We start from the raw sequence: 27,040 nt of genomic DNA on the forward strand, positions 1-27,040 counted from the left end.
GAAACTTATGGGGAAAGGAGGGTCGGGGGAGAGAGGGAAGTGAGGGCTCCTAAGTAGTAGTGACTCTACTCCACTTGTTAAGGTGTTCATTTTTAGGATAAAAATTCTGGTGCATTAAAATTTTTTTGCTTTATTATTTTACCTTTTGCCAACTGTAAAATAAAAAGATTTCTAGGGTCAGGGACTATTTCTATTGATTTTGCCTTTATAGTGCACAATCTCTGCTTATGCTTGTATCCTAGGAATGTTGTAAGTGGACTTTAGTGCTAAGAATTATATCCAAAGATTCACATCTGTTTTTGCAACTTGGATTTATTTTCTGAGAGTGCTGTTGTAATGGAAGTTTGGATTGTTAGGCCACTCACAAAAATCTACTCATATCAGAATGTGCATTTAATATAGGATCAACAATCTATCCTAAATACCATGCATAACAGTGCTTTTCTGGATAAATGCATTCAAAGTTCTAACCCAGATGCCAACATTTCATAGCCACTCTTGATGGGGTGCTCTTCCTGTCAAAGCTAAAATGAAAGCAGGAGAGGTTAGGTTCCAGGAATTTAGCAACTTAACTCTCTGTAGCTGCAGTAGACAAGCCTCTCTCTTTGTCATTGATTCCCCTGAGGTCCAGAAGAACAAAGGCACAAAGGACAATCTGACCCATCTTGCTTTTCCCACAGTGTTAAACTTTACAGTGTGAATAGCTTCTAAATAAGTCACTTTATAACTAAGCAGTGTGGTTAATGAAACAGGAAAAACAAACAGATCATTGGAATGAGAACAAAGAGTTCAGAAATGGAACCATATATTTAAAAAAAATCTTGTAACAAACTAAAAGAAAATTTAGCATAGCGTAGTTATGTCCCTAGGGGTAGGGAAGGCCTTCTTTAAAAAGATACCAAAAGCAAAGCAACAATGGACAAGAATGATCATTTTGATTATATCATATTTTAAAATTTCTGTACAGGAAAAGACATCACAAGCAGTTCTAAAGTAAGGAACAGACTATGAAAAAATATTTGCAATCCAACAGCAGACAAAGGATTAATGTTCAGAGTATAAAATAAACTATGAATCTGTAAGAAAATTACAAGTAACACAACAGATGAACGGACAAAGGACCTAAACAGGCAAGTCACAGGAGATCTAAAAATGACCATTGCACCTATGAAATTATGCTCGATCTCATTGGCTATAAGGGAAATGCAAATTAAAACAATAACAAGGAAATCCAACAATAGGCAAACAGTGATAAACACCCTTTTACACTATGGGTGGAGCTATAAATTGATGCAGTCGTTTTGAAGAACAACCAGGCATGCATATTAAAAATAAAAATAGGGAACCCTCATGCAATGTTGGTGGGAATGTAAACTGGTGCAGCTACTGTGGAAAACAGTATAGAGGTTCCTTAAAAAACTAAAAATAGAACTATCATATGATCCAGCAGTTCCATTCCTGGGTATATATCCATAAAAAATGAAAACACTGATTTGAAATGACACATGCACCCCAATGTTCATAGCAGCATTATTTACAACAGCCAAGACATGGAAGCTACCCAAGTTCCCATCAATAGATGATTGGATTAAGATGATGTGTGTTTATATATACAATGGAATATTACTCAGCCATAAAAAGAATGAAATATTGCCATTTGCAGCAATGTGGATGAACCTACAGAATATTATACTTAGTGAAATAAGTCAGACAGAGAAAGACAAATACTATGCGATATCACTTATATGTGGAATCTAAAAAATAATAGAAAAGAATGTATACACAAAACAGAAACAGACTCACAGATATAGAAAACAAATTTGCGGTTACCAATGGCGGGGGAGAGGGACAAATCAGGGGTACAGGATTAACAGATACAAACTACTATATATATAATAGATATGAAACAAGGATATACTATATAGCGTAGGGGATTATACCCTTGTAGTAACCTATAATGGAATATAATCTGCAAAAGTACTGAATCACTATGCTATATACCCGAAACTAACACAATATGGTTAATCAACTATATTTCAATTAAAAAAAAGAATAGAACCCCTCCCACACACACAAATGTACACTCTCTACTGCCCAATAATTTTTCTTCTAGAGAAATGCTCATATAAAATACTCAAGGAAGCTTATACAAACACCCTTCAGAGTAGTGTTTGTGATAGTGAAAAACTGGAGACAACCTAAATATTCATTCATAGGAGAATAGAAAATATAAGGACGTATTTTCATAGTGTGAAACATTATGAAGCCATTAAAAGGAATGAGCCAGATTTATATGCATCAACATATCCAAGACACTCTAAGACATATTCTTGAGTGAAAATCAAAGTTGCAGAATAACATATAACATGAGATATCTTTCATGTTATACTCCATGGTGCCTATGTGTCTATATATATATATACACACATAGTGTAAATAGACAAAAGACTGGGAAAGAGACACATCAAATAGCAATTGGGGGCTAAGGTGGTGGGGTGGAAGTAATCATGGACTTCTAGTATTACTTGTAATATTTAAATTTTTAAAGAAGCAAATGTGTTCATGTATTACTTATACAAGTAAAAACTAACAACACAGAAAATGTTTTTAAGTCACTGAGTTCAGATCAGGACAGCCTCTAGAGTGATATTCATCTCTCTGATATAAAGTGGCACATATCATGGTTTTTTTATATAAGCAATTAGAGTATGGCTTCAGAAACAGATTTTTTTCCTTCCTCTCTCCCTCTCTCCATTGTTTAGTTTCAGTTAACAATCTAATATGTCTCTTAATGAAGTTAGATTTCTATTAATTGACCATTTAACCTTTAACCATTATTGTGATAAGCTTGGGAGTCCTTCAGTTATTGGAAAATAATTTTATTCACACTATGTAGGGGTTATGTCTTGCTCTTTCCTCTTGTCATTAGGAAACCATAATGTTCTGCCAGCAATAGCTTACCTTTTCCCTGATTTCTTTTGCCTTTGCTGTTTTTTGCTTCCTGTTATTTAGCAGATGTAGAGTGTGTGTGTGCTTTAACTGTTACCCCCTCATATATGATGGAGACTACATTCTGCTTGGAAGTCACTGGAAAAGTGATTGTGGGAGGGGCGGGGTTCGGTAAGCGACTGCTTATTCAGAACACCGAGAAGCCAAATGCAGGAACTCCTCCAAGGTAACAAATGACAAAGAAAGCCTGGGCCGTGTTCTTTCCATTTCAGAACTGTCCTTTGTCCAATGGCAAAGAGCAAATTAGCCCTTGCAAATTTATGTGGATTGGCTCACACTAGCAATATATATGTTAATGAAACACACAGGCAAGACTTAGTAGTTGGCTTCAGATGGATTTCAAACGTGCTGTGACATGGTGCCAAGAGGAAGCTGCGACACTGGGGGGAAGTGTCCTTTTTGAGGCTCCTGCTCAGAAATGCCAACAGGTCAGAATGCTGGTGTAAGAGCAGGAGGAATCTTCTCTGAGAGGTTGCTTTGCATGAGAAGGAACTAGAGATTTCTCCAATATTTACCACATATTATCTGAAAAGTGTTACAATTACCACCGTTAGAAAGATTTTTGTCTACATTCATTGTCTCCACCAGCCAGGGGCCTCCCAGGGTGGGAAAAAATAGGGAACTGTCACTTTGCTAGGGGATGTTCAGCTCCACGGAGGAGGGGACAGAGTTGGATGTCTATAAGAGGAATTTAGCTTTAGGGTGTGAATGACTGAATTTGTCCCCTTTCTAATAAGTCCCAGATAGTGGGGGGAGTGAAGGTAGGAGTTGGAGGTGGAAGAAGTGGTTGGCAAGTTGCCCAGAGTCTAGAAGTTCTTGATCAGCTGACATAACCTGCAAGCCCCCAAGCTCCCTGATTTCACACCATGGGCAGAGTGATCAGAGTGTACTTTCTCATCTCTGGTTCTCGTTTTTAAAGCAGAAGTTTAAAACAGTGCAATACTCTCTCATCTGAGGTTTTGCTTTAAACCAGTGAAGACATGGGGGGTGAAAGCAGCATGTGCCCACCGAGTCAGGGAGGTGTCCAACCTCAGACCCAGGCTGTGATGTAGGGGCTTTTTGGTGTGGTCATTACTGCCAAGCACGTTGGAAGGAGGCCTTTGCTCAGAAGGCTCAAGAAAGATGAGGAGCCCAGCCCAGGAGAAATATGGGGTAGGGGGCCCAGCCCATGTTAGGGGGCTTCCTCCCATCCTGTTGTCTATGGCCAGTTTGTCTTGAAAACAGTGTAATTTGGCATCTTGAGGCAGATGCACTTTCAATGCTATCAGACCTTCTTAAAGTTATCAGACATTCTTAGTGCAGTCAAGCCAAGGTTACTTTTAAAAAAAATTCCATTAAAAATCAGGTATTTAAATCAGTTTTAAGAAGCTATTACAGAAATCAGGCTGGCTAATAAAAATCAGACCTGGGTTTTAGAAGAGTTAAGTAGATAAAAGACCCTCAGCTGCTTTGGGGCGGCTCTCCCTGGTCTGATCCACCCTCCCTCAGGAACCGAGTTGGGAGTGCTGTGCTGTCTTGCTGGAAGCCTTGTACAGGATTGCCTTGCAACGTAAAGCAAACAGCAGTTGTGATCATTGGCATTAATAATGTGGCTTCTGGAGCAGGGAGCCTAGAATTATTATCTATCTGTCATCTTTCACTCAAAGAGAGAGCGTCGGCAGCCTTCGAAGTTTCTGGTACTCGAGGAGACAGGAAAGAGCAATATTTATTTCTCAATGTCCAAAGGGAAATTACAAAATTTCAGTGGTATGATAAATGCTTAAATACTTAATGCAATAAATCCTTCCCTATTAAAAGCTACCCACACCCACAGAGGGATACATTTCTGCCTGAGAATTCATAGTGGAGACACAGGCTTCCCTCTCAGGGTAGGAACACAAAACTGCTCTATCCCCTCCTTGCACCTTTAAGAGAGGAAGCACTGTGGTTCAGAAAAGCCCTTATTCCCACCCTAACATGCGCAATGCCAACTGTTCCTTGAGAGGGCAGGCTCACCTCGCTGTCCTGGTGATTAATCTCGTTGAGGTTTGACTGTTGTACCAGGACTGTTAGGAGCCTGTAAAGAAAAACAGGAGAAGTGGCTTAAAAGAACAGAATCTGAATGAGAACATGACATTAGAAATACAGTCTGTTGAAGGCCTCCAAATGACCATACGCCCTTTGCATTTACTAGGGGAAAGATCCACGGAAAAAAAGCCAGTGTGATAGGTAAGAAGGCACAAGAAGGCAGGTAGGAGGAAGACCTCTATCTCTTCTCCCACCTCCTCTCTATCTTAGTGCTTCTGGAGCGGCCAAAGAGAACGGAGAAAGCGAATCCTCACGCTTATCTTACTCACCAGAACTGTATCCCTTTGTGTTCACTCCAAGAAGCAAAGTCCTCCAGTGCTTATTTTTTATTCATTTTACATAAACTTATAGAGTGCTTTCAAATTGCTTCACCACTAGGTACGTGTGTCATGCCTTCTAAATGTACAGGTTATACCTGGAGGCAGTCAGCATTTACAACTTCGCTTATTCTTTCTAAAACGCACAAATACCTAAGCATGCAATGGCAGTTATCAGTGTGAAACAACTGCCAATGATTCTCAAGTTCAAGTTCTTATCCCACTTGGGCCCAATACTTGGTTGACTGAGGTCAGTATTCCATCTGTGGGAGAGAAGCAGTTGAGTATAGTGGTTAGGAGCCCAGACTCTGGAGCCAGACTACCTGGGTTCATATCCCAGTCCTGTCACTGACCAGCTCTGTGACCACAGGCAAGTAACTTCACTTCTCTGTGCCTATGCATCCTCATCTATAAAATGGGGGTAATAAAAAGTGCCTACCTTATAGATCAGCGTGAGGATTAAATGAGTTAATATGCATACCGCATTTAAAGCATGCCTAGAACACAGTGTTATTTCTAGAATACTTAACCCTAGAACTTTTAACCCTGGCTCCATCTCAGAATTCCCTGGGGAGATATATTTTTTTACCTGGGCTGTATATTCAAGGTTTCTGACGCAGGAGGTCTGGAGAGAAGCGTAGCTTCTACCGTTTAAATAAGCTGTTCAGAAAATTCTGGTAAACAATCAGATTTGGAAACGACTGAGAAAGGTGCTGAATGAATAAATCAATGGATACTCACTGTTATAGAAAGAATTGTGTCCCTCCCAAATGTATATGTTGAAGCTCTAACCCCCCAATGCCCTAGAATGTGCCTGTATTTGGAGATAGAGCCTTTAAAGAGGTAATTAAGTTAAAATGAAGGATTACAGCGGGCCTTAATCCCATTTGACTGGTGTTCTCATAAAAAGAGGAGATTAGGACACACAGAGTGACACCAGAGGCACACGCTTACAGTGGAAACACCATGTGAAGAGGCAGCAAGAGGATGGCAATCTGCAAGCCAAGGAGAGCGTCTCAGAGAAAACCAACCCTGCTGGCACCTTGATGTTGGCCTTCCAGCAGCAGCCTTCAGAACGGTGAAAAAATAAATTTCTGTTGTTTAAGTCACCCAGCCTGTGGGATTTTGTTACAGTCACCCCAGCAAACTAATATACTCACCAAGATGATAAAGGATTGTCTATGGGCAGACAATGAAAAAATTCGGCAATTATTTTGGAAGAATTATTTGAAAAATAAAATGGCTTAGCCTCCTCCTGAATCAGATTTTCATTGTCTCTCAGCTGAGATGACATCTAAAGTCCTAAGTATTAAATTGCTTAATATTAGTCAGAGGGATTGATCATACTGTGTTACAAAGAGAACTTAAATGGGGGTGGACTTCTTCAGTGGGGGTAATATAACCCGGAAGCCTAGGTTTTAAATCTAGTCTTATCACTGTTTTCTGGGGAGCCAGGATACTGCTGTGATTTAATTCTGGCCTCACCACTGCATGACCTCTCTGAGCTTCTGTATCCTCACTTCTCTAACAAGGATAATAACAGCGGTGGTGGTGGTGAGGGTTAAATAACATAACAGGTGTAAAACTCCTAGTATAAAGATTTTAAAGGAACAGTGGCTATGACTGTAAACAGCACATCTCTTTATCCTTTCTGAATTCTAGAATTTCTCCGTCAGGTGGGAAGATGCTACAAAAATAATTGTATTCTGGTTAATGCTATTTTTTATATTTTCCCTTATAGCTGCTTTATGGGGGGGAGGGTAAGGGGTGACTATCTTTCTTCTTTCTCTCTTTCCTTCCCTCTTTCTCTCTCTCTCCTCTTTCTCCTCTCCTCCCCTACCCTGCCCTCTCTTCTTTTCCCTTCCCTTTCCTTTCTCTCTCTTTCTCTCTCTCTCTTTCCCCCTCTCTCTCTCTATCATTAATGGCCATTGTCTAATCTCTAGGGCACATTGGGTCCGAAGTGCTGGGGGAGGGAGAGTGAGAGTGAGCAGGAGGTCAGTGGTGGTCCAATCTGGTTATCCTCGGCTAACCGTGAGCAGACTGAGATCATCTGTAGTCGGACAGGATCTTCTGGGGCTCCTCCAGAGCAGCGTGATCACACTGGGGGAAGTTGGCTCTAACCAGATGAGAATGGGGGTGGGAAGATCAAGACCTCTTCTCACATCCTAGGTGAGCCTCCAGGGGTCACAGGGGGAGCCCTGTGCTGGATAGTCCTCTGTTTGTCTCTCAGATCCAGTCTCTGCCCTGCAGTGTCCTACATTGAGGCTGACCTCCAATAACTTCATCATCCAGGTCCCTTGCCCTCTGACCTCCCACTGGGTTTGGTCAGTGGGAGAACCAGCAGGAGGAAGGAGAGAAGCCACTTCCCTTCCTGACAATGATTTCTTTCCTCTACTAAAGGCCTTGGCTCCTGCCAGGTGGCCCCTCTCCTACACTACAATTACAACTACCGCCCAGCTCTCAGCAGGTTCCAGTAACAGTTTCCTTCCTCACCTCTTGTGGCCTCGGGTGGAACATTTTCCTGCTTTTGGAGGGGGGTGGGGGTGGCAGATTGTCACCATCTCTTGCTGGTTAATTTCAAATAGCCTTTCATTAAACTTTCTTGGTCATCTCTTTTACTATTTCATGTCTTCCCTGTCACAACCCTGAGTGGTATATGCCAACCTATACTGTTTGCCTCCATTTGATTCCTAAGTCACTGAGACTCATCGATCTTTAAAGCTGGTACAAATTTACAGATGAGTATTCTCTCTCTCTCTCTTTCTCTCATTTTATGAGAGCAAATGACCCGATGCACTAAACGGCTTGCCAAGGCCATCACACGTTGCCTTGGTTGTCCAGCCTGGACGAGAAACCAGGTGTCTGCTTTCCAGCCTGGTGCTTCTATACTGTTCCGTGGTTCAGAGGTAATCTGCAAGATACTTGTCCCACATCTGTCTTAATTAACAGCGGAATTGCAGACCTCTTAGTTTTGTTTTCTCAGAGCTCCTGTTCTGTGCTAAGGTGACCCAGGAGTATTTCTCCCATAACCCCCCAGCCCAATTTCCTATTAGCACCAGCTAAAACTCTGCTCTCAGATCTCCAGGCCACAGCATAAGGCTCACCTCATCCCAGCTGCCAGGACAGCAGGCACAGGTCCCCAGCAGCAGCTTTCCCAGACAGGCAGAGTGGTGAGTGATAAGAGCACGGAGGCTGGAGCCAGACTGGAGCCTCTATTAGAAGCCCTGCTCCCTCACCAATCAGCCAGACCTTGGACAAGTTATAAAACTCTCAGTGCCTACATCTTCTTATCTGTAAAATAAACATAACAACAACCCTACTTCTTAAAGATTTGTTGTAACTTTAAATGGGTCAAAGCATATAGAGCACTTAACATGGACTTTACATACTATAATAAATTCTCTATAATGATTAATTTCTTAAAAGGCTCCTACCCTTTATATTCTGGGGTCCTGTGATTGCCATTAGGTGATTGGGAGGCCAGAGAGAGCTCAGCTAGATGTATCCCGGAAAGGGGGGAGGGTTGTCTCCTTGAGCTTCTCTGTTTTGCTGGCCTCTTGGGCTCACAGTCCTGGAGCTGGCTCAGCCCAGGGATGGCTGGGAAAAAGCGTCCCCAAGCCCGTCATCTGCTCTCCTGTCCCTGAAGCTGCCTGGAGGTGACAGTATGCTTCAGTGAAACATCCACTGCAGGTTGGAATGCATCACCTGGAAACTAGAGAACAGGACCCCAAAGAAATGATTTCCTTCCTCCCTCTGGCTGTAGTCAAGAGCAATGAAAAGAGGCAGAGCTGCTGGCACTCTGGAAGGAAAAAAAAAAAAAAAAAAAATCTGCTGGTAACCATGGAGACCATAAAAAAAGACTTTCAGAGAGCCCTGTGGCTGCTTTCAGAGGAAATCGCTGCTTGCCTTGCAACTCTAGCATGCGCAGTGTTGTACAAACACAACTGCGTGCTCTTTGGAGCTTTGTCTTAATGATCATGCCCCCTCTTTCACATGGACGCCCTCTGAATGTCCCAGCCAAGGAAGCAAGAAGAGCAATGGGGAGCTGAAAGGGAGAAAACTCGGACCTGCTGAGAAGCAGAGCATTCAAAGCAGGAAGGGGACTCGTGAGATGAAACCTGTGCTCCTTTGCTTTTGTACATCCAGCTTGCCTTCGTGTTCTTAATTATAGGTCCTTCATCCCGGCAGCAGCTTAGATTTCCCACAGAGCTGTAGCGTAGCTAACGCTGTATATTGCCACTGTTTGGTTTGCTAGTGAGTTGTTTCCATCAGAGAACCAAAATTTCTCTGGAGGCAAAGGGCTGATTGAAGTGTCCCCTTGGCTTGTTTATAAGCAGCTTCAGTTTGAGACTTCACTCTAAATAGTCTCTAGCAAGCACCGAGTGGAAGGAGTGTGCTGTTTGGAAATATAGGGGTTAGTGGATTTTAAAAGGAGTATGAATACCTGAGTACAAGGCCACAATGTGGCTGGTACATATGCTTATGATTAGAGGAAAAATATAGATGCATGTACACTGAATGGTTGAGTCTAATGTTCATTGGGTTCTGAAATCTTGCAATGCTCTACAACATCCCAAGGTTAATACAAATGGGAGCGCTGTTCATTCCCTGATGACCTTCGCAGTAAGTGTGTGCTCATGTCAGTGGGTGCAGGACTGTGTGGGCATGCACCTGTGTGTGCAGATATATTTTTGGGGACCTGTGTGTGCTACGGTGAAGAAGGCCAGGGTGAGAGCTGGTGGGTGGCCGTAGCAGGGTTTCATTCTTTAGTGCTGATCTACGGTACTTTATTTCTATCTTCCATCATCATCATCATCAATATCATCACCCTCATCATCACCACTAACACTTACTGAACATGGACAATTGACAGTGTTCAGTGCTTTCCACATATTTTCTCATTTACTTTTGCCTACTTACCTATGAGGTAAGTACTGTATTATTCCTACTTTCTAGAAAAGAAAGCTAGCTGAACCTTGACCTGTTAACCTGCCCAAGATAATATGGTCTGTAAGATATGGAGCCAGATTCATACTCAGTCAGTCTGACTCCTGAGCTGGCGCTCCTCCCCACCCTTTACCTCAATCCAAAAACAGGATTTTAGGTGGTTTTCAGATACATATGGTAAAACAAGATCACAAGCGAAAAAACTAGGCAAAGGGAAAATGAGGGCAGCATAAAGAACACATAATTATGGTCCTATGTGCATGCCAGAGGTGAGACACAAATTGGGCTTTGAGTTTTCTAAATATGCAAAGAGAGAAACATGATGATAAGTCACAGTGTCTACACAGTAAAAATAAAAAATAATTTATCAGGAGAAGCACAGGAATTCCTCCTTTAGTAGAAATTTTTCTTGTGGTTTTTCAGAAAAGATTTTTTTGGACACTGTAACAAAAAAAAAATTTCCTGACAATCAGACAATAAGGAGTTTTGTATGGCTGTTTCTTATAAGGCCTCTCAGTGTAGACTGAGGGCTTAATGATAAAATGTGGCCATTGAAATAAATTCAACAGGGTCCACAGCAGTGGACTCCAGGAGCACAGCAGACCCATTGGGCAGGTTACTTATCTTCACACATGCACTAGGCAATTAGTTTTCTTCTTGATGCCTTAGTTTTCTCATCTATAAAATGGGGATAGAAATATTACCTATCACATCACCTATGTGATACCTATCACACCATAGAGGTGTGGTAAAGATTAGATGAGATAGTACATGGAAAGCACTAAGAACTTTGCTCAGAACATGATAAATAATCCGTGCTGTTTGTCATCATCATCCTTTTTGTAACTACAGACCTACATGCTTTAATGGTCAGACAAGCTGGCCTAAAGTTGTATCCACTTAGGAAAATTAAATAGTCAAATAGGTATGCATGGCCTAATGGAAGGTCACTCCCTTCTGCATTATGATTTTAGGATTAGAAAGTGCCCATAAGATAGACCAAGATTTTTTTTTCTCAGAAAATGATTCTGAGTTCATGCAGACACACAAACAAATGGGCAACTGAAGCCCAACTTCTCTGGTGCGGTTAGTTTCGGCTTGAAGGATTTAATGCAGATGTTATCAAACTCTGCCATGGCCATAAAATTTCTCAATAAAACAATGATAAAATATCTAATTTTAAGCAATGTAATTCCATAAGGAATCCTTTCAATCAAGCTAGTTTTGAAATGTTCTCTAGGTGACAAAGCCAGTTGATTTGCTGTATGGGTTGTGTCAAACTAAAGGTTGGCACTTGCCATCTACCCCTACAAGGATTAAATCACAAGCTGCTGAGACTGCTGACCTTCAACACCCCCTGAAAGGAGTTCAGGGTGGAGATCAGGAATGAGGCACTCTGTGCTGTGGGAAAAACTGGCAGAACTGGCCTTCAGATAGTTAGATATTTTCAGGAGAAGATTTTATGAGCCCAATTCTTGCATCTCATATCTAGAAAAGCACTAAAATCTTTCATGGTGACATCTGCTCCTCGTGACTAGCAGCAACCTTCTGCAAAAATGTGTGCTTGATTGCACGTACTCCCCCTTCACTGAAATCACATATATACTGACCTTCCCCCCTACCCCTCTGCAGCAGTTTCTCAGAGCTATCTGAAATGCTCTCTCTTGGGCTATAAGTCCTCATTTTGCCCCAAATAAAACTTAACTCACAACTCTCACGTTGTGCTTTTTTTTTTTTTTTTTTCAGTCGAGAGTTGTTAAGGTTTACCCCGATTCATTTTTGGAGAACATTTAACAGGTATGATAATTTTAGTTTTGGAATATTTAATCTTAACCTTTGGGTTTTACTAGTTACAGCAGCTAGCATTACCATCACTAAAGCAGATTTTATCTTCCAGAATTAGCTAACTGTCCATTTAGGACAATAAAACTATATCATCAGCACACAGAGGATGTTTATTTTTCTGGCTTCAGCTCTTCCCAAGGTGGTGACTGGGTCATTTGGGACAATTTCACGAGAAGGGGAAGCCACAGCTCTGTGCTATCTCAGTTACAGTGATGTAATGTAAATCCTAGAGAGTCTAGGGGCACCGCTGGGCATAATAAGATATAGTCTAATAAGTCCACAAAAGAGGAAGTACACTTAGATTAGTTTTTAATATATTATTGTAGTGATTTCAGATGATGAGCCTAATCTATTGACCAAATTGATTTTGAGTGTGATTTTGACTGCCAAGGCTTAGTTCACCCCTCAGGTGCAATGGTTTAATGGCAGAGCCAGGTTTTCACCAAAATTCTTGCCCCCCTTTCTTGGATTGGAGTCATCGCCGGGAGGTGGATTCTTGGTCAGGGACTATGTTCCCCAGCGCTCTTTATGGCCAAATGACTCATCCTTATTAATGGAATGTGAGCAGAAGTGAATTGTGTCATTTACAGGCTGAGATTTGAAAGAAACAAGTGAGGCTTATCTAAGCTCCTCTTACCCTATCTGCAGGCTGAACAAAAAGGATTCTGTGATGCTAGGAGACGATGAAGCCACAAGCTTGCATCCCTGAATTACCTGTGGAGGGGAGGCCCCCTGCCCCCATCCAGGAAACCTACATTGGACTAAACTTTTATCATGTTAAAATGCTGAAGCTTTGGGTTTTACTTGTTACAACAGCTATGACTACCATAACTAAAGCAGGTGTTCATTTTCCAGGATCAGGTAGATTTTGAAATGACTACTCTGAGTGAGGCAGGTAAAAATCATCTAAGTGGAGTAAATTGGGGCAGAATAGTCTTAAAAGGTACGTTTAAAATGTATTTTCTAAAGATCACTCTTGGGAAGACAGTATGATTTTGTGACTAAATATTTTTGTGGGTTGTCTAGAAAAGTCACTCTTTTTTCATCAAAAGGTGGTCATCTTTTTATGATGTCTACTGATTGTTAGCTCTGGGCTTGCTGTTTCTTTTCTAAACTTCCTTGTTTTGTTGGGCTTTGAGTAAATCCTAGTTTTCTATTATTCCTGGATATGATCCAATGATAATAAGAGGCAAGGCTTGGTTGGGAATAGTCCTAGAATTTCCCAAGTCCTTTAACTTTAGTGTAAACACACTGAAATGAAGAAATCCTATTACCTCTCAACCTGGACGGGGCCTTGGTCTCCTCAACCCCCGCATGGCTTCAGTTTACTTCTGAACACAGGGTCTGAAGGAGGCAGCAGAATGCCCCCACCGTGCTGCTGGCCTGCAGCCTAGCTCTGGGGAGTGTGAAGTTCCTGTCAGAGGCCTGCTCTGTCAGCAGAGGTTCAGGAAGTGCCTGGAACGGAACCTTGCTGATTCCACAGTGGGAAGTGTGCTGTCATCAAGCTGCCAGAAGGGGCTTTCAAAAGACTGGGGACCCAGGCCACTTGGATACAGAGGCCTGGGGGAGCTACACTTGGTCTGGGCAAAGCTTTTTCCTTTGTTGCTCAATCGTCTTACAAAAAGGTGACCTCAATCATCCAACTATTTGAGGGCTTTCTGTGCATGGTCTCCAGCAGCACACACTCTGGTTTTCCTTCTCACCCACTGGTCCCCCTGTCTCAGTCTCCTTTGCTGGGTCTTTGCCTCCTTCCAGCCCATAAATGTTGGCATGACTCTGGGTTCATACATTAACCTTCTCTTACCCTATTTGGTTTCCATCACAGCACTCGTCACTATTTGAAATTATCCTATTTATTTGTTTACTAGTGTGCCACTTAACTCCTTCACTAGAAAGTAAGCTCTGTGAGGTCAGAGACACTGTCTTGCTCACTGGGGAACTCTAGGGCCTAGAGCGGTGGTTGGTCCATAACAAGCACTCAATAAATAGTTATTGAGTTAATAATTGACTGATTAATTGAATGAATGAATATATGAAATTCAGATGATGACAAACAGCATTTCTTCTTAAATCAGAGACTAGGAGAAAAGGGTTTTATCGAAGTAAAATTGGGATTGAGACTAGAGTTGAGATTGTTCCAGGATATTTTGATTCACTGAGATGGGGTCCTGTCTCCTGCAAATACCAAAAGAATGGATGGATTTTGTTTTTATTTGCCACATGGATTGGATTAGATGACCTTCTAATCCAAGTTGGGTGCCTCCCAACTTGAGCGTCGTGTGAACCTGGCTACGTACCTCACATCGGGCTCGGCGGTGGCAGCGTGCAGTGGCAGACGGCCATTTTTATCAGGGATATTGTGCTTGGCACCATTTCTTAGTAGACTCACACAGCCTTCCAGCCAACCCTGGAAGAGCAAGAGCATAGTTATGTAACACAATCTCGCATAACATAGTAACAGAGTCCAACAAACTTTCTCCAGTTTTCTTTCCCTTTCTTCTTTGGTTTGGCTAAAAACATGTTCTATTGGACCTGAAGTGGTTGGTTAAGGACCATAACTCCCATTTAGACAACAGAGGGCTGAAGGCCTTGAGGTGTGGATTCCTGAGTTTTCTGGGACCTTTACCCTGTAAGATGCAGACTGATTCCTAGACTCTTCTGCATCTGCCTCTGCATTTCTAGGGCCACTTGCTGGCACTCCACTTTTATACCCAGTTCCTAGAGCCAAATGTGGCATGTGATGGGGGTGATTAATCAGCTCTAGACCCTTATTCTATGGGCTTAGCTCCAAATCATGCTCGTCAATGGTCTGACCTGGATGTCAGTGTCCAATTCGAAAACTGGGCTCCTATGTCACTCTTGAGTCCCAGCCTCCACTCCATGCCTCAGTTCATCTATATCTGATAAATGGTCCTTCGTCCTCTTTTCCAAGTTCTTTTACTAGTAACCACAAAGATAATATCTTGCTTATTCTAGTCAGTCCCCTTCCTGATGCCTGGAATTCTAAACTAAGCCCTACTCCAATGGCTGGGACCCTGCCACCCTGTTGACTGATCTTTCTGCTGCTGAATATGGGGCTATCACCAGCACCCTCTAAGGGCTCCCCACTGTTGTGTTTTATCCCCCTATGAATTCCCCAAGAAACTTCCTGTGAACTCCCTGTTGTCTACTAATTCACCAGATTGAGACCTGATATTGCCACATCTGATGCTTGTCACTCCTTGGTTAGCACTTACAGCTGGGTCATTTCTCCACTGTCTCTCCTATTTCAAAGGGAAAATATAACCTCAGGCTAGTCCTCCCTTTCTGTTTGTTAATACTTTAAGTAACTGACCCAACCCTGCTGATAACTGAGTTTGGCTCACGTGCCAAGGAGAACACCTCCTACATTCATCCAGAATCATTTGGGTTACTCACCTAATTAAAAGTAAACTTATAAGTAAATGAAGTATATAAGTATACTTATAAGTGTATGAAGTATATGAGTATAATAATAACTTATGAGTAACTGAAGTTATTATTATGAAGAATAATAGAATAAAGCTCTATTTTTTCCTGCCTTCTTCCATTCCTGTATAGTTAAGCCTCAAGATTACCCAGTAACAAGAGAAAGGTTACTGAAGATTTTCCCATGCAGTACTGGAAGCAATAAAAATGTTACTAAATGCATGCAGGAGAAAAAAAGATAATCATAAGAAAAGAGCTTTTGGTTCTGAAAAGTCTGCAAAAAAAATCTTTCTACAAAAGCACATTAAAATTCATAGGTTCTAAAATTGAATATGGCTTTGTAGAACTGACCAGTAATATCTGTCTTAAGTAGAAGCAAATAATTTTCATAGTTTACTAATGTATTAAATCTGGTTTTAGTTCCTAATGCCCGTCATCAAGTTTTCTGATGAAAAGGGAAAAATATGGCCAGGAGACCCAAAAGAAAGGCATGCTGGACAAATTTCAGAGCTGCCAAATTTTTGAGTGGCCAAAGTTTTACAGTTTTTGAAAAACAAATCTTCTGATGGGGAAGGGTTTGAAACATTTTTATCATTTTGCAACATTTCCTGGAACTATGTGTGTATGTGGTTTTCTTTTTTTTCTTCAGAAAAGAAATCAGAAAACCATTGACTACATCTGAAACCCATGGTCACTATTCAGAACCAACAAATATGTTTTGGACCTACTATGTTCTGGGTGATTCTGCATGTGGTTCTCCTTCAACAGTGATAAACTTAGGGTATTATTTTTACTACATTTTACAAATGAGGAAAGAGGCATAAGGAGGTGAAGAAATTTGCCTAGGATCACACATCTATGGTAAGTTTATTTTTATGTTGAGCTTGAAGCTGTGACTGAGACAGTTTCTGAGTGCTCCCTTTGCCTAATTCCTCTTTAATACTTGAATTCAAACATTGCCAGAGGGAGTGGTGGGCCTCACTGTGTAATCACTAAGATACCACCTACTCTCACCTTCCCAGGGATCCTCAGGAGAGCCAGTGAGGGGCCCGGCCTTGGGCTGCCAGACAGAGGTGGGGTCAACAGTAAGAGGGTAATGCCCATGCTGTCATGCCGGCGTACTTCCCTATGCAGCTCCTTAGAATGCGTTCCTGGAAAGAGCTGTATGCAACGGTGGCACCTCGGTAGGTTCACTGTTCACTGTGATCTAGAGGAGAACTTCTTCCCAGTCCCTTAAGTGCTGTCTAGCCCAAGAAATTTGAAATTTTGAATTTTAGAATTTTGAAAGAAGTGTAGCTTGGTTTCACTCTCTTCTGTATGCTAGTGGCAGTTAGTTAAATTCAGAAACCATCTCTATTCCCTTCCTCCATCCCCTGATCCAAATTTTCTCTTTTCCTCATCTCGGACACCAAAAATCCCTAAAGCAAGAACAGTTATTAGGGCATGTGCCAGAAGGGAGGAGGACTCAGAGGGCCATCGTAAGTCTGTCTGAGACACTGGACTTCACCTAGTACTCACAGATCAGTGTGTTTCAAACTTGAATGGGCATAAAAGTTGTTGGGGAGATTTGTTTAACATGCAGGCACTTCTCTCTCCACCCATAACCCCTGTCCTGCTCCCAGAGTGTCTGACTCAGGAGGTCTAGGGTGTAATCCAGGAACCCACATTTGAAACAAGCACCCCAACACTTTGAAAAATTCTTCCCAGTTTCATGTGTGAGTCCTAGAGAAAGAGGGCATGCAAATAAGAAATGAAAGAGTAGTGTCTAAAGAAAATCTCTGTGAGGACTGGGCAATGCTTTATTGCAAGCAGGAAGGTGTGGAAGGTGTGGTGTTTGGGGAAGGGAAGTGTTCTACTTGTCCAGGGCAGCTTCAGGACACCGTGGGTGAATCCACCACTGTCAACGGGCGGCAACAGCAAATGCAAGAAGCTGCATCGGCAGCAACAGTGGTTATGATGAAGATTTCCAGCAGCCACGTTGGAGAGGAGGGAGAATGATGACCTTCGTGTGGCACCAAGCAGGACTTGTTTGACGTGGACTCAAGATAGCCCTGTAGTCTCCCGAAAGGATTACAGGGAAGATTTGAGAGGAGAGAGGTTTGAAGATTTTCAGTAAGGCTTCACCAAGCTTGTGCTAATGTTGGGAAATGGCAGACTGAAATCTCTTGTGTTGAGGACTGGCTCTATATAATTTTTAAGTTAGGCACTGATTGGGGGTTGAATCCTATGCTTGGTGTTGTCCCTTAAGAGACTGGTATTTCTCCCCTACTCCCTACCCACCACTCTTCCCAGTTCTCATTGTTCTCTACTTTGCTCATCCTTCAGCTTCCACTCAACTAATCCTGCCCCAAAAAGGTTAACTGCAGCTTCAAGTGTTACCACCCACTGAGGGTATTAACAGAGGGCATTCTTAGAAGGAGTACCAAGTGTGTTGAGAAATGCCCCAAGGGAAATTCCGATGCAATTAAGATGGAAAAGAATATTTCTCTCATGGCAATATCACCTCTAACTTAGAGGATTGTTAGGAAGATCCAAAATGACTTAAATCCATGAAACCAACTCTAAGTCGTTATATAAATGTTGGAGATGATTAAAGCAAAACTTTAAAGTTCTATTTCTGTTGGCCAGCTGCACAAATCCAAGAACACTCTTCTGCAAGTGGTGCCCCATAACAACACATTTAGTCCACCCCACTCTTTGACAGCCATCACAGACACAGTTGGTACCAGATAGGTTGCCAGGCATAGACTTGTGCGGCCATAAGCGTCCTGCATGTTAATATTGGCTCCCATCTTCAACAGCAGCTTCACTGTGTCCACTTGACGTCCAGAAACTGCATGCATTAAGGGTGTACATCCTAGAACGAGACATTTCAACAGTTTTTAAGAATGTTTGACTTGTGACTTCAGACTATACTACAAAGCTACAGTGATCAAGACAGCATGGTACTGGCACAAAAACAGAAATATAGATCAATGGAACAGGATAGAAAGCCCAGAGATAAACCCACGCACATATGGTCACCTTATCTTTGATAAAAGAGGCAAGAATATACAATGGAAAAAAGACAGCCTCTTCAATCAGCAGTGCTGGGAAAACTGGACAGCTACATGTAAAAGAATGAAATTAGAACACTCCCTAACACCATACACAAAAATAAACTCAAAATGGATTAAAGACCTAAATGCAAGGCCAGACATTATAAAACTCTTGGAGGAAAACATAGGAAGAACACTCTTTGACATAAATCACAGCAAGATCCTTTTTGACCCACCTCCTAGAGTAATGGAAATTAAAACAAAAATAAACAAATGGGACCTAATGAAACTTAAAAGCTTTTGCACAGCAAAGGAAACCATAAACAAAATGAAAAGACAACCCTCAGAATGGGAGAAAATATTTGCAAATGAAGCAACTGACAAAGGATTAATCTCCAAAATATACAAGCAGCTCATGCAGCTCAATATCAAAACAACAAACAACCCAATCAAAAATTGGGCAGAAGACCTAAATAGACATTTCTCCAAAGAAGATATACAGATGGCCAACAGACACGTGAAAGAATGCTCAACATCCTTAATCATTAGAGAAATGCAAATCAAAACTACAATGAGGTATCACCTCACACCAATCAGAATGGCTGTTATCAAAAAATCTACAAACAATAAATGCTGGAGAGGGTGTGGAGAAAAGGGAATCCTCTTGCACTGTTGGTGGGAATGTAAATTGATAGAACCACTATGGAGAACAGCATGGAGGTTCCCTAAAAACTAAAAATAGAACTACCATACGACCCAGCAATCCCACTACTGGGCATATACCCTGAGAAAACCATAATTCAAAAAGAGTCATGTACCACAAAGTTCATTGCAGCACTATATACAATAGCCAGGTCATGGAAGCAACCTAAGTGTCCATCAACAGATGAATGGATAAAGAAGATGTGGCACATATATACAATGGAATATTACTCAGCCATGAAAAGAAATGAAATTGAGTTATTTGTAGTGAGGTGGATGGACCTAGAGTCTGTCATACAGAGTGAAGTAAGTCAGAAAGAGAAAAACAAATACCATAAGCTAACACATATATATGGAAACTAAAAAAAAATGGTTCTGATGAACCTAGGGGCAGGACAGGAATAAAGACACAGACATAGAGAATGGACTTGAGGACACGGGGAGGGGGAAGGGTAAGCTGGGACGAAGTGAGACAGTGGCATTGTCATATATACACTACCAAATGTAAAATAGATAGCTAGTGGGAAGCAGCTACATAGCACAGGGAGATCAGCTCGGTGCTTTGTGTCCACCTAGAGGGGTGAGAAGGGGGGGTGGGAGGGAGACGCAAGAGGGAGAGGATAAGGGGATATATGTATACGTATAGCTGATTCACTTTGTTATACTGCAGAAACTAACACACCATTGTAAAGCAATTATACTCCAATAAAAATGTTAAAAAAATAAAATAAATATAACATGTTATGAAAAAAAAATGTTTGACTTGTGAAATTTATGAGTAGACTTTATTTGCCTGTTCATTTATTATGCTCTTTGCAGATGAACTACCCTCATCACAAACTCAGCTGTTGAGCTGAAGAGAGATGATGATTGTTGCTACATTTATATAAACTATGTATTTTCACACCTTATTAAATCTTTTGTAATTTTGCTGTAATTGGTTGATTAAAACATTTTGTGCAGATGATAAAATTTGCTTATTACTACCTTGGGAATCAGCATAATTTGGGACATAACAGGCAGGTTTATCCTGACTTGGTTTGAACAATGCAGAATCTGGAAGTATCTTTGGAAAGCAATGCCAGCCAGGCAGACAGGTGCAGCACACATTTATTGGAGGTGGTAAGTGATATAGGGCAGTGATGGTAGCCTAGCCTTGGGTTGTACAAATTCTTGCTAAAAGGGGCCACTTTCACTGAAATACTTTTCTGTTTTTGGAATCAATATAGGCCACATTTGGTTTTTCATGTGTTTTCTTCCTTAATAAAAACAGAGATGAAATTACACATTCTGATTAACTTCGCAGGGATGTTGGAACAAGCCATATTGGTGAGGCAGAATCCAGGTAGGTGCTTCACACTCCTTCAGGTGAAGAAACCAACATCAGACATATCCCTTTCCCAGCTGAGACTTGTTTAGATGTCTTTTGATTGGAGATTCATGTAGAGGTTATAATGCTTCTCCAGGTGAACTGCAAACTATGACCTCAGTGATCCCTGAGAATGGATAAATTCCAGGACTACTGTTCTTATTGAAAGGTTGCAGCCAGCAACCCAGTTTCTCTCCAAATTTCTCCCTTCTAATATTCTTCCAGGTGTCTGTACTGGGTAAAAGCAGCAATGAAGTGCTCTGTCTTAAATAGTGGCAAAATTTTTCTCTCTCTCCCCTCCTCTTTCTTCTCTTCTCTCTTTCCCTCTCCCTCTTTTCCCTTATTTCCCTCCCTCCCTCCCTCCCCCCTTCCTTCCTCCCTCCCTCTCTCCCTCCCTCCCTCCCTCGCTTCCTTCCTTCTTCCCGCCCTCCCTCCTTCCCTCCCTTCCTCTTTATTTTTATTTTTTTTGCTTATGGGTGTTGAATTGCTCCAGCACCATTTGTTGAAGAGGCTTTCTTCCACTAAATTACATTTGCACCTTTGTCAAATATCAGTTGAGCATATTTGTGTGAGTCTGAGTTCTCTGTTCTTTCCCATTGATCTATGTGTCTATCCGTCAGCCCATACTACATAGTCTTGATTTCTGTAGCTATATAGTAAGTCTTGAAATTGGGTAGACTGATTCTCTCCCACTTTATTCTTCTTTTTCAAAATTGTTTTAACTATCTTAGTTTCTTTGCTTTCTATATAAATTTTAGATAATCTTGTCTATATCCACAAAAAAAAATCATGCTGCAGTCTGATAGAAATTGCATTAAACCTGTATAAGAATTTGGGGAGCACTGCATGTTTACTATATTAAATCTTCTAATCCGTGAACATGGTATGTCTCTCCATTTATTTAGATCTTTGATTTCTTTCATCAGCATTTTGTAGTTTACAGTATACAAGTCTTGTGTGTATTTTGTTTTATTGACACCTAAATATTCTTTATTGAGTGATTTTACTTGGTATTGTGGTTTTAATTTTGGTGTCCATGTGTCCATTTCTAATATATAGAAATAAATTTGTTTTTGTGTATTGATCTTGTGTCCTGTGACCTTGCTCATCTAACTAGTTGCAGGAGTTTTTGGTAGGTTCCTTAGGATATTCTATGTAGACAATCAAGCTGTGCAAAAATGAAAAGTTTTTTTTTCTTTTTCAATATGTATGTTTTTTATTTTTTATTTCCTTTTCTTGCCTTTTTGCACTGGCTAAGTGCTATGCTGAATATGAGAGAGAGAGGGCATTTTTGCTTTGTTGCCCATCTTAGGGGCAAAGGATTCAGTCTTTCACCAGTAAGTAAAATGTTAGCTCTAGAGTTTTTTTGTAGATACGCTTTATCAAATTGAGGAAGTTCCCCTCTATTCCTATTTTCTGAGAGTTTTTAATCATGAATGTGTGCTAAGTTTTGTCAAATGCTTTTTCTGCATCCATTGATATGATCATGTGATTTTTCTTCTGTAGCTGGTTAATATGATGGATTACACAGATTGAGTTTCAAGTACTGAAATAGACTTACATTCCTAGAACAAACCACACTTGGTCATGGTGTATAATTCTTTTTATATATTACTGAATTCTATTTGCTGATATTTTGCTAAGGATGTCTGTCTGTATCCGTATTCATGTGGAGTATTGGTCTGTAGGTTTATTTTTTGTATCATCTTTGTCACATTTTGATATCAGAGTAATACTAGCTTCATAATCATAACCAGGAAAAGTTTCCTCCTCTTATCTTTTCTGGAAGAGATTATGCAGAGTTGATACAAATTTTATTTAAAAGTTTGTAGAAGTTTCCAGTGGAATCATCTAGGCCTGATGATGTCTTTTTCTGGGAATTTTAAAATTATGAATTTAAGTTCCTTAATAGTTATAGGACTATTCAAACACGTTTCCGATTGGATGAACTGTGGTAGTTTACCTTTTTTGAGGAATTGATCCATTTCATCTAAATACTCAAATTATGTGTACAGAGTTGCTTGTTGTATTTTCTTATTATCTGCAGGGTCATTCCTGACAGTGATAATTTGTGTCTTCTTCCATTTTCTTTTTGTCATTATTGCTAGAGGTTTGTCAATTTTATTGATCTTTTCAAAGAATTAATTTCTTGTTTCATTGATTTTCTCTATTTTCTGTTTTCAATTTCATTGATTTCTATTCTTCTCTTTATTACTTCTTTCCTTATGTTTGCTTTGGGTTTATTTTACTCTACTTTTTCTAGGTTCTTGAGGTGAGAACTTAGATTATTGACCAATACTTTTCCTCTTTTCTAATGAATGTATTTAGTGCCATAAATTTCCTTCTTAGCATTGCTTTACATATGTGCCACAAATTTTGATATGTTGTATCTTTGTTTCCATTCATAACCAGTTAGTACCAGCCAGGATTGAACGCAATCAGTCTGACCCTTGTATTTATCACACAAGTGGTGTTCAACCTTTGACTCTTCTTATTCCCAACTTCTAACCCCAAGGTAGATGTACAAGTAATTCTGCTTTAAAAAACGAATGAACAAAAAACTACCATGGATAAATTAGGGAGCACCCACACACTTTACAAAACATTTTATTGTCATGATAAGGTAATCCCAAGCTCCTCTTGGGACAGGTCAACTGGTTAAAAATCATTAATGACTTCCTAGAAATACTAGGATAGAGAAACCAATGCTAAATCCTTTGTTATAGTTCGATAGGTCCTTGAGGCTGCCACTTCTTCCTCTTCTTCCTCTTCTCCTCCTCCCCCTTTTTCTTCTCCTCCTTCTTCTTGTCTTCATCTTCATTTTTTAACCCTGTTTTCTTTCAGTTGTTCAGAATTGTTTCATTTCTATTTTCAAGTTCATTGATCCTTTCCTCTGCTTCTTCATTCTACTGCTGAGCTTAGCCATTGAGTTTTTAATTTTAATTATTGTATTTTTCAGTTTTAAAATTTTCCATTTGGTTCTTCTTTATATCTGTATTTCTTTGCTGAGCCTTTCTATTTTTTCATTTGTTTCGAGCATATTTGTAATTGTTTATTGAAGCATTTTTCTCATGGCTACTTGAAGACCTTTGCCAGATAATTCTAACATCTTTCATCTCAGTGTTGGCATCTATTGATTGTCTTTTCCCATTCAGTTTGAGGTCTTACTGATACTTGGTATGTCAAGTGATTTTCTACCGAAACTTGGACATTTGGGGTATTGCATTATGAGTTGCCTAAATATTACTTAAATCCTCTATTTTAGCTGGTTTTCTCTGATACTGCTCCAAAGGGTAAGTGAAGGGGGGTGGTGTCACTTCATTATTGCCAGGTGGGATTAGAAGTCTAAGTCCCCTACTTAGCCTTCATTGACATCTAAGGGAGAAGACTTTTCATTACTGCGTGGTGGTGAAAGTCCTAATTCTCAAGAAGGATTCCTCTGACACTGCCTCAGCAGTGGGGATATGGAGACTTCATTACCACGTGAAGGTGGAGGCCCAGGCTCCACGCTTGGTCTTTGCTGGAATGAATGGGGTTGGGGTCATAGTTTTTTGGTTTTTTTGGTGGTAGTGTTTGATGGAGTAGACTCATTATTGTCTAAAAGTTTTCTGTCTTGCTATGCAGTCCCTTTCTTTGTTCTTTGGCTAGAGAGCAGGCTTTTGTTGGGGGCTTTTTTGACCTCTGTCCACTGGCATTCCTGTGTTGTCAGCTTCTTCAGCTCCAAGTCTGGGAAGTATGAGGCAAAAAGGAAGCCCAGGAAACTCACCACTATGTCATTCCTTGGGTCCCATGGTCCTAGCTAGTCTGTCATTTTCTCTCCACCTTCCAGAGTGTTCTTATGTTTATGCTATATACAATGTTCAGGATTTTTAGTTGTACTTAGCAGAAGGAATAAAGAAAAAAGTACTACTTCTACTCCATCTTCCCAGAAGCAGAAGTCCTTGCTCTCTGGCTTTAATAGCCACACTTTCCCAACATCCACTGCTACCAAAAATAACCTCCTCTTTTCATATCCATTTTCTAACTTCAACTAATTGGCCTATCTACTTTAGTCATTCATACAAAGAAGTTGAAGACAAACTCAAACCAAACAACTTCATGAGAAGAGGTGATGTAAAAGAATTTGAAGATTTGTGTCCATGACTCTCATTAAATAAAATGCTGAGGAACCTGCACACGGCTACAGGTAGGATATTCCTTGACCCTTCAGTATCAAAGTAGCTTGTCAAATATAATTTTATTAACATTATTCACCTCTGGAGGCCATCTCTAAAAGGTTAGATCAGAACATTCTGCAGGATTCAAAATACATAAATAGCTCACCTTCACTGTCACAGCATTCTAGGATGGAAGGGTCTTCCCGAATCACGGCAGTCAAAGCATTGACATCTCCGTTAGATGCTGCCTGATAAACCATGGTCAGGTCAACTTCTTCAGATGAATCACCTTCATGAATCAAACAGAGACAAACTTACTGTGTGGAGAGAATTCACTGAAAGAATAACAACACCCAAAGCGTCACCCACACAAGTGATTCATGAAAAATCTCTCTGGTGAATCCAGGCAGAAGGCTGAGTCATCCTGATCACATGCACCTTACCACTTCTGAAGAAAGGTGGGCCACTGTGGGCTGTGTTGTAACATCACCATATATTGGGAAGGAGCCTGAGGGATTAGGTGTCCTCTGAGATTTAATGATTCTCTCCAAGTATTTGGACTAATTGAAATCAGTGAGACCAGATTGGGAAGTGGAGCCCTTATCTTGGTTCCGGGTTTCCTTTTTGATCTGAAATATGTTACTTTCCCTTTCAATGACTCAGTTTACCCACCTTTGAGGGAGATAGTGTGCTCCTTATTCTCTGTTCTCTAGTTGGACTCTCTACCCTTTTCCTCTTGCTCTGAACCCTGAAGGCTAACCTTGCTGACCACATCACCCAAGCCCCCTGGCCCTCAGTGTCCATGGGAGGCACTGGTAGGAGAGTGGTGAGGAGAAGAGAGATGGGGCATTTCCTCCTGCTTTCCCCTAGTTCAGGGTCTAGCAGTAGCTGCTTCTCACCCACCAGGAGGGTCCTCCTCCCCAGAGCCAGTCCTCACTGGGCTCCCTGTGGTAACAAACATTGTCCTTTCAACCCTGCCTCATCTCTGTATGTAGTCCTTTCACAGAAGCCCTTCATTTGAACCATCTGAGGTTTCATGACATGGTGTTCCCAGAAGAAGCAGCTGTATGCAAGTCCTTTGAATTTGGTAGCCACCTGTATCATACCTTTGTGCATGATTGAACCAACTAATAGTATTACCAAAGGTGACAAGAGAACTGTGGGTCAAGTGACCCCAGGGGAGCAATGGAAGGGCTGGGAGACAAGCTTTGTTTACAGGAACACCCCTTGTGAGGTGCTGGGCCGAGCCCCTCTACTTAATTTCTCCCACACATGGCCATGGTTCAGGGAAAATATATGTGTACAAGAAAAGTTTTTAAAACTGTGTTTTTCTACTCGTGTAGGCATTATGCTAGAGATACTTTACAGTTCTAATTGATCTTTAGTTGGCAGTGGTCCTAACCATTTGGTTGGGAAGGGTTGGGCTTTGTTTCTCAGTCCCAGTATTTCTGGGAAGTCACCAATGACTTTTTAACCAGTTGACCTGTCCCAGGAGAAGCTTGTCATTAAAAATGATTCACTTACAACAACAAACTCCGTTGTTGAGTAGTTGCTCGCTAATTTATCCATGATAGGTTTGTTACTGTAGGTGTTGCTTTTAAAGCCTTCTCACCTTTACATTTGTCTGAGGGCTGGAAGTGAGCAGTGAGGGATGTGAAAGGCAAATGCCACGTCTGTGTGAGTGTAAGGACCCTGGAGCCACACCACTGGGGTTCAATTCCTAGTTTGTACTAACTAGCTGTGTAAATTTGGGCCAGTTACCCTCTCTGGGCCTTAGTTTCCTTGTCTTTAAAATGCAGATGATGATGATGGCAACCATGCATCTCGTAAGGCTGCTGTGAGGAGTAAATGAGTTAATATTTAATCCTATGTGCTTTTAGGACAGGGCATAGTGTGTAGTAAATGCTGTATATACTTTGGTACTACTACTGTTACCATTTTTTTTTTTCTGATAGTGTGCAAATTTAGAGAGCATTTGAAATCTGGGGCATGTAGAGAAAAAGGTCTCTCTGATGATGGCTAGCTAAAAGATCCATAGATTGTACAGACCATTCACTCTCTATTAGAAATTCCCCCAGGAGTCTAGACATTTTGTGAATATTGCTCACAATATCTCTGGACACAAGAAATAGGGCCCAGACC

General features: G+C 41.0%; 1 protein-coding gene across 1 annotated transcript in view; it reads right to left on the bottom strand.

The window, feature by feature from the left end:
- The window catches only part of ANKRD55 (ankyrin repeat domain 55), a 92,979-nt gene that overhangs the window by 37,874 nt on the left and 28,065 nt on the right, over positions 1 to 27,040 (bottom strand). The window contains exons 2-5 of the mRNA XM_007195603.3: positions 25,065 to 25,187; positions 18,359 to 18,489; positions 14,483 to 14,592; positions 5,005 to 5,065 (exon numbers count right to left, since the gene is read on the bottom strand). Coding sequence (XP_007195665.2) covers positions 5,005 to 5,065; positions 14,483 to 14,592; positions 18,359 to 18,489; positions 25,065 to 25,187 — 425 coding nt within the window. The remainder of the gene's footprint in view (positions 1 to 5,004; positions 5,066 to 14,482; positions 14,593 to 18,358; positions 18,490 to 25,064; positions 25,188 to 27,040) is intronic.

The sequence above is a fragment of the Balaenoptera acutorostrata genome, chromosome 2 (genome assembly GCF_949987535.1).
Source record: "Balaenoptera acutorostrata chromosome 2, mBalAcu1.1, whole genome shotgun sequence".
NCBI lineage: Eukaryota > Metazoa > Chordata > Mammalia > Artiodactyla > Balaenopteridae > Balaenoptera > Balaenoptera acutorostrata.